Source organism: Lissotriton vulgaris, chromosome 7 (genome assembly GCF_964263255.1).
Source record: "Lissotriton vulgaris chromosome 7, aLisVul1.2, whole genome shotgun sequence".
NCBI classification, from domain to species: domain Eukaryota; kingdom Metazoa; phylum Chordata; class Amphibia; order Caudata; family Salamandridae; genus Lissotriton; species Lissotriton vulgaris.
The window spans coordinates 468,537,731-468,546,630 of NC_141695.1; the positions used below are offsets into that span (position 1 = coordinate 468,537,731).

Here is an 8,900-nt window from a genome sequence, read left to right on the forward strand (position 1 = left end):
TCACTGACATCAGGGAATAGAAAAGAGCCAAGCAAGGACATCCATCAGAAGATCTGAAAGGGATTCAAGCAGAAAGGAGCAAAAATCATCGACAACAATAGTAGTAAATGAAGGAACAAAGGAAATTAAGGGAATGCATTTGTTGCAATGCATCCATCTTCCTTAATGCTATGATTGAAACGGTAACAGACACCATAGGAATACTCAACTTTACCTTGGATAGGACACCTCAGGCATACATCTCTTGACAGAGCATCATCTTTGAAAGGGCAATTCATGGGCCTTCACCAAGCCTCATGTTACCTTTGATTTCAAACCTAAAGCAGAAATGTCTATACAGACCCTAGGCAGGATGACAATCGCCATTTAAAAAACTTGCCTCAGTGATCTGGCTGAAGCGAGTGTCTTTCAGATGTCGTTTATCACATTTAAGTTTTAGTATTTACTCCTACGTTTAAGAGGGTGGGAATGGCTGCTAGACGTTCAACCCACACCATAGGTCTGTAGAAAGGCAACAATTATTGACCTTGGTAAACGTCTTCCTAGTCCTCCTGGCACACATTTCCTAAATTCACTTACCAAAGCTCAACATTTTTAATAGAAATGGTAATCATTTTTCCACCTACAATCTACCAACCCTTGAAATCTAGATCTTTTAGGAACAGTGGAAAAATATATTTGCCTTTATTTTTGTTGTGGCCACCACATGTTGAAGCAAAATAAACTGACTTGTTTTCAATATATTGTCATGGTGTATTTTGTATTAAATGTTGCAAGCACATAAAAATGCAAATGAATAACCAATGAGTGAACAGGACGTCATGACTGTGCAGAATGTCTAGGTGAAAGGAAGACAAGAATTGCTTCACTCTGCATCCCTCACTTACCCATAATTGTATTCTGCTTATGTTTTTTTGTGTAGGTAGTTTCTAAATGGATGCTAAGAACATAACAGTTACACAAGAGTTTGTTTTACTGGGATTTCCAGAAGGAGGGCCTTTCCTGTCTATCTTCCTCCTACTTCTTTACCTAATGATTCTGATGGGAAATCTGGCAATATTTACGATCATACAGATAGATTCTCGCCTGCATATGCCAATGTATTTCTTCCTGAGCCATTTGTCCCAGCTGGATATCTGCTACTCTTCCGTTACGCTACCTTTAATGCTGGGAAACGCCATGGCTGGGAACAGAAGGATCTCCTTTGAGGGATGTATGGCCCAGCTCTACTTCTTTGTGTCACTCGGAGGAGCTGAGTGCCTGCTGCTGGCAGCAATGGCATATGACCGCTACGTGGCCATTTGTAATCCACTGCGGTATGGCAGCATCATAAGTCAGCGACTCTGTGTGGAACTGACGGCTGCATCCTGGCTGGGTGGCTTTCTGAACTCCATCTTGCACACAGCAATGACATCACAGCTGCCATTTTGCAATGCGACTGGCATAAATCACTTCTTCTGCGATGTACCGCCACTCATACATCTTTCCTGCTCCAAAAGCCGCACCAGTCAAAACCTACTCTACATTGTGAGCGTCTTTCTAGGGATGAGCCCTTTTCTCTTTGTGTTAGTGTCCTATGTCCACATCATTTCCTCTATTCTAAGGATCAGCTCAGCGCGAGGTAGACGTAAGGCTTTCTCGACCTGCTCTGCTCACCTCATAGTTGTGAGTGTGTTCTACACAACCGCAAACTTCAATTACATTGGGCCTGGCCCCGGTGACTCCTTTGACATTGTGCGTCTCTCCAATATGCTCTACAGCATCATGACCCCTCTTCTTAACCCTGTAATCTACTGCCTAAGGAACAACGAGGTGAAAGGAGCATTCAAGAGGTTGTTGACCGCAAAGCACTTTTCTCTGAAGGTGTGACAATTTTGGATGGGGCTGTCAGCAATTATAGCCTGGTGTCTTTTAAAGGATTATAATTCAAATGCATGTGGAGTACAAACAAAGAAAATATGCACTCTAGTGTTTCATAGATAAGAATAAATATCCTAAGTTAACCACACACCACACAAAATTACATAGTTGTTCATTGAGGCATTTCCCTATCAACAAAAGCAGAAGCCCCAACATTCAGAATACACATTATCATCGATGACAGCATTTATTTCTGTCATCAACGGCTCATATTTCATTTCATTAATCTTTATTTCGGCAATTTCCATAAAAGATGAACATAAAATTGCATACAAACCAAGATTAGACATCCATGTTACATCAGTAGCGGGATAGCATACAAATGAAACAAGAAAGTGCCCCAATACATAGCAACCTATGGTGTAAAAACAATCAATAGATCAATAGTAATTAGTTATTTGGACAATCTATTTAGGTAAAAAACGAGTCAATTCTATATAAAATTTAGATTCTAGTTTAAAAAAGTGACCTATACAAAAGGGTTGCACACTCAGTAGTACATGATCTGGTCAGGGATGGGGTATCCTAGAAATTAAAAGCCGTCTCTTGTGCCATACTGCTTCAAGGAATTTGGCCATCGCAAAAACCGTTGCTTTTTAGAGATCAGTCTTGAGAATTCTAAAGGCCTCAGAGCATTTAACAAACCCTAGATTTTTGCATAGTGGGATTATCCAGAACCTTCTAGCCGCACTGTGGGCGGGGCAGAAGAAGACTAAATGCAATTCGTCTTCAAGCCCACAATTGCAGCCAGGACAATTTTCCAGGGTGTGGAACTTCCATTTACTTGTAAATGCTCTAAGCGGAAGAGTACCATACCGCCATTGGAAGTATAATTTCCTGGCCAAGTTCGGAAAAATATCATCAAAGACTGGTTCAAACTTGTAAGAGTCTTTCACCCCAAGGAAGGTGTTAACCAGGGAGTCTGGGTGTATACCCTGTGTATGGGATGCAAGATTACAAGCATAAAAGGTTGCCACCAGGTGTTTACGGGACAAACCCTGGCAGGCCATTTCAGGATCACTCCAAAGGGTAGGAAGACCCAGCCGGGCAAACTCAGTTTTTAGATATTTAAACCACGGGATGTTCTATATAGTAGGAAGAGCAAGAATTTCCTTCAATTCCTGCCTATAGTTGGCTAGCTCAGGGGTAGACCATAATCTTCTCCAAAAGTTTAGAGGCTTTACACCCACAACTTCGTCCAAGGATTTTAGGCCCAGATCCAACCGGAGAGGCAGAAGTGGGGTGCTAGCCGGTAACTTTAGAAGTTCTCTAAGAAACTTGTTTTCAACTGTGACCAGCTCTTTCTTGCAGGTGTGTCCCCAAAGTTCACTGCCATAAAGAATCGCACCTCTGGCCTGGAGTCAATAAATCTCCAAGGGGGGCTATCGGTCTAATAGATGATTTGTTGGCATTGGCTAGCCTAATTATTCCCCTTGTTATTTGGTCCAATCTGAGCTGGGACTTGACTTGATGATCACCCCATTCCAGTTTGTCATTCAAGGTCACACCCAGATACTCAAACGTAAGGACTCTTTCAAGCCTATTCAGGCCTATGGTGGGATTGGGGCGTGTTTTTTTGGGGGGATTAAAAATCATGTACTTAGTCTTCAGGGCATTTATTTCGAGACCGTGATTGTGACAAAATGCCTCAAAGCCCTCAAGAATGCGCTGAGGGGAGGAGCCAGGCCGGCGACCGCGATGGCCGCTAAGGCGCCCGGCTCCGTAAACCTTCCAGCCTCGCGATCCCATCCTGGCCGTTATCCTGTGCCCGCACCACGGTTTCGTGCAGGGGAAAGATTGTGGCCGCCGATCATGTATCTCCTGGATCCCTACTTGCCCTGATGCCGGCGATACGTCCTGTCTTCTACTGCGGCCTATGAGAACGTCGGAGCCGGGGCTTGGAGTGGGATGCTACGCTGACCGCCGGCACGAAAATGGCGGCCGCCAGTCGTAAGCCTGACTGATCGCCCAGATCGGGAGTAAACTTGCCCCGATCCTTTGGTTGCGCCTCAGCTCTCCCAGCTGTGCTACTTGGAGGTCCCAACCCACCACCTTACGGGTTTCAGCTCCCAGAACGGGCACTGCAGCGGTCATCAGACGGGGACTCCAGCCTTTCCTGACACTAGTGGGATTCCCCCGAATTGTTCAGGAGAGTGCCTTCAATCCTGGCGGGGCCCGCAGGGAGGTGTTGGTGACCCTGATTGCTGCACCCGGTTTTCCTGGACTGCCCGCTGAGCCATGCTCTCCCCCTCTCCTTTGTTTGGGGCTCACTTTCGGTCCTCCACAGTGATGGCTGCTGATCGAGGGGCAGTTCGTGAAAGTTATACCCGGCTTCGGTTGCCCCAAGAAGATGGAATGTTCGGAGCTGGGAGATGTGCCGACATCGGGATGCATTACGACGAACCGATGGTTGGTGACCTAGTTCTAGCCCTTGGCGCCCTCCGCAGTGCCCTACAACTGGACGCACAGAACCTGGGGGACAAGCTGGACGCCATTACTGCCACCCCGAGGAAGGAGACGCCAGTCGTATCCTGGGCGACTGCCATTTTGTCTGATTCCACACCAGTGTGCTGCGCCTTGAGTACCCTACCGACTAGGGACACTTTGGGGGGCCTGACTCATACAACTCCTAGCTGGCCACCGGGAATCTCTCCTACATTGGGAAACACTGGACCTGTGACGCCGAAGGGGTTGGCTGACCATGCAGCGCCTTTGAATGCTCCTGCGAGGTCTCGACGGTGGAATGGAACTAATACTTTCCCCCAATTACTAATGGCCCCCTGTACAACCCGGCCGCGACGTCTGGTGAACATATTGGTGTGGCTTGATCCCCGTGTTGACTCTCCTTCACATGGCCGCCTCTTCTCCCCACTCGGAGTGCCTGAATCTCCCGGAACACTCTTTTCGGACACTTACTGGTCGCTACACGTGGGTGAGCTTGATAGGGTGGGCCAGGGTTAGAGATGATCTCACCACGCAGGGACTACTGTCGGGCTGATGGATGTATTCGAGACCTGGGACTGTTGTGACTATGTAACTATGCGGGCTAACAATGTATCTTATTACACTTTTGTGGTTTGACTGCATCTGATTTAGCATTGTTTACTGTGTAGAAGGTTGGCGCGAGGTGGGGTGGGGCCGGGGGCTGGCCTGGAGATCCTCCTCCACTTTACTAGTAACTGTTTTCTTTTCTTTTTATGGACTACTTTCTTTTTGGGGGTTTCAGTTCCTTAGGGCGACAGGCACACTGTTAGGGGGGGTAGGCCGTAGCCATCTACAGGAGTGCAGGGTGGGGGGTTGGGGGAATGGGTCTTCTTAGTCTTGTCCTTTTATTGTTTCTATGGCCCTTTTTTCTTTCTCTATCCCTTTTTTTCTGGGATCTGATTTTTATACTTTTATAGTCTGTTCTATTAGGGAAGGTGTTCCAAGGATGTCCCAATGCACGATGGCCGGGTTGCTATGATGATGCAATGTGTTCAGATTTTATTGTTTATCCTGGTTAAAACGTACCGGCGCTACTAATTCAACTACAGTCATCCTGTCTAGGAATTTTCTGTAATATCGCTATCCCGTACTTTGTTATTGATTGAATGTACGGTTCCGGATCCTGTTCCTCTTTAATACATTTAAAAGAAACCTTTCTTAATCCTGTTATATACGCGACAGTCGGTGGACGAATGGTACTTAGTTTCAGTATTGTGCCGGCGGGTGGCGGTCTACTGTTTTCTACGATATGCTTGGCTTGCTTTGCTCTAATCGTACTAGCGGCCAGCCGTGATGGTTGTAGGCCCATACCTGTATCTGCTTACTGAAATAATAAAGGTTTACCAAAAACTAAAAAAAAAAAAAAAAAAAAGAATGCGCTGAATCCCCATTGGGGATTTCGACAGCAGGAGGGTGTCATCTGCAAACAAGATTGCGGGCACCCTCCTGCCGCCGAGTCTTGGTGCATATGTATTGGGGACTTTATTTAGGTGATCAATTACCCCGTTGACAAAGAGGCAAAACAGGGTTGGTGCAAGAACACATCCCTGCCTTACCCCTCTGCCAACGGGAAATCTTTGTGAGAGGGTACCCGACCTCCCGCACCTGACCTGTGCATAGTTGTGAGTATCCAAGCGAACAATGATGTCTAAAAGAGCAAGAGGGATACCAAGATCGGCGAGTACTGCCCATAATTTACTCAGCAGAACCAAATCAAAGGCTGCGCGGAGATCAACGAAGACGGTGTACAACGTACCCCCCTCCACCCGCACCGTCTTCCAAAACAAAAGGGCCAAACGAAAAATTTGGTCCATCGTCGAGACCTTGCTCCTAAACCCTGCCTGGAATGTGCTTAAAACAGAGTTGTCCATCATCCATTCCTGCAGGCGGTCAAGTATCAGCCTCGCAAAAGTTTTTTGTGCAACATCAATGAGGCTGATTGGCCTATAGTTGGCTGGGAGCAGAGGAGAGCCCTTCTTGAAGACAGGTACAATCTCTGCTCCCAGCCAAGTACTAGGGACCGTCATTCCCCCAAGAATTGCATTAAAAACTTGCAACAGATACGGGGCCCAAACCCTGGGTTGGTGCTTAAATAAATCACCCAGGATTTTATCTAACCCAGGGGCCTTACCCGAGGGCAGTTTAGATATTATATTAAGGACCTCCCCCAAAGAAAATTGCAATGCGTCAGCGCCCTCCACAACTTCAAATTGCGCAGTAGACCCGCCAGAGGGTAAATGGTTTTCGGGTGTCAGGTCATCTCGATGCTTAGGCGGGCCAGGGCTAACCTCTTCATAGAGGCTGCGGAAGTGGTCCTCCCAGACTGAAGCCGCTATGTTGGCCTCCACAGCCTGAGTCGGCTCGGCAGACCCTGTTCTCACTATCTGCCAAAATTTGCGGGCATCTCTAGTCTGAAGAGTGGCCAGCATATTATCCCAGTTGGAATAGTCCCATTCCACCTTTGCATGATGGATTGCTTGCTTTAATTCAGCCCTTCTGATCTTAATTAAATCTGTATCCCTTTTATATTTCAATACAGTGAGGGGGTTGGCCTTTGCCTTCCTGCAAGCTGAATTGTACCAAGAGGGTCCTTGGCCCCTGCGGATCCCCTTCCGCGTGATTGGATTTAAAAGTTCCACAAGGGTGTCCACCAGTTCCGTATGGAGGGTGCCCAGCTTGAGGGAAACATTTTCTGGCGGGGAATGACTAATAAGGGCCCCGACACGTTCAAATATGGGGAGTATCTGAGCGTACAGCTCGGAAATGTGGGCAGGATTATCCAAAAGCTTGGCCCACCTCACTCTGCGCCTATCATTTGTTAGAATTAGTTTGGAATTTGAAGATGCCTCCGCCGGTGGGTCGCCCAAGTAACCGCTGGGCGCGACCAAGAAGAGAATCAGCGCATTGTGGTCGCTGTCAGTTCTTTCGACTACCACAAAGTCAGAGACCCTGTTCCAGTCCGATGTCTGAACCAGGATATTGTCCAGATGAGACCTTTGCCCTGATTTGTTAAAGGTAGGTTTTGAAGGGATGTCACTCTTGAATCGGCCATTACAAGCCCTCAGCGAATTGCTGAGAGTGAGTGCCGTAATTTGTGTTGCTAAAGGAGACAATGGCTTTGGTGGGGGGCCAACCAATTGTGGAATTCCCCACTGGTCGTCCTCCTCCATAAGTGCTCCCTCATAGTCAGGGCAAGCAGCTCAAACTGGCAGTTAAAGTCTCCGCCCAACACGATCCTAGCACCCAGAGGAATTCTGGGGAGAAATAAAGAAAGCTCATCCCAAGTGGGTGAGGGCTTAGTTATGCCCGTCGGTCTGGAGTATACGTTAATCAGCGCGAGTTGGCTATGGTTCGGCCATTCCAACAACACGCACTGAACATCCAGAGAATTAGTATGGAGGGCCCTAGCCTTACATCGCAGATGGGAAGCCACCCATATACCAAGTCCCCCCGAGGGCCGTCCTTTCCCCTTCCATTTAGCTGGAATTATAAAGGTTACATACCCTGAACGCCATGTGTCCTTGCGTGCCCATGCCTCCTGAAACAGGCATATGTCCTGTTCATCAATGAAAGACCCCCACTCGGGGGAGTCTAACTTGCCCTGAAGGCCCGCCAAATTCCATGAAGGAATGGACAGTCCCGATGTACGCTCTCCGGGGGGGGGGGGGGTAGCAAGGGAATCAAATACGGAAGCCTCAGTAGAATCCGCCAACTCAGCAGGGGGTTTGGTGAATTGGGGTTCCACACCAATCACTCCCTCGCCAGTGGCGTTTAATTGGGCACCCATGCCCTGTTGAGACTGTGAACTTCAATGGCAGTCATCCATTCCTGAGAGCACATCAAACCTATTTGCTGACTCCAGGGGTGTAAAAGGTCTCAGGTGATCCATTCTACTATTCAAGTTTCTATTAGGCCTGGGAGGTACCATACTCCACCCGAAGGGGTCAGCAACAGGTAGGGGGTGAGGAGCTTGTAACAAATATCTGGTGTTGAAGGGTAATATGGGGGTAGTGTGATTGGGAGCCAGGCCACCAGAATAAGTGGAAGGGAACACTAGGGATCTGGGATAAAAATAAGTCCGCGGGCGAGGGACGATGGAATTGGAGCCGCTACCTAGGGGCCAGTTTAATATATAATTGACCGCTCTCGGGTCCCTAAAATTTATAACGACCAGATCACCCTCGTTGTCCTTAGCCCTATTGCCCAGCCAGGGGAGGCGCCTTACATGTACAATTTCTCCATTGATGTTTTGTGTAAGTGGTCTAAATTGGCTAAGCCAGTGCATTATTTTATTTTTCAACTGGTAGAACCCTTCCCTCTTATTGTCTGGTAATCTATGGACCCCTGTCAGTACAACCACATAGGGAAGGGCTTCAGGGGGTAGTTCTACTGGAGGTAGTTTACGAGACGGTGACCTGGTATTTCTAATGGGACCCCGTGTAATCTCCTGTGTGTTCTCCTGTGTGTTTCCTAAGGATACTTTTCCTGGTCCCCTC

At 47.6% G+C, this 8,900-nt stretch overlaps 1 protein-coding gene across 1 annotated transcript; it reads left to right on the forward strand.

Annotated features, from left to right (window-relative positions):
* Positions 1-933: 933 nt before the first annotated feature.
* On the forward strand, positions 934-1,869 carry LOC147701885 (olfactory receptor 5V1-like). The gene has a single exon (XM_086929383.1). It carries the CDS (start codon positions 934-936, stop codon positions 1,867-1,869), a length of 936 nt encoding a protein of 311 aa, XP_086785509.1.
* The last annotated feature ends 7,031 nt before the right edge of the window (positions 1,870-8,900 follow it).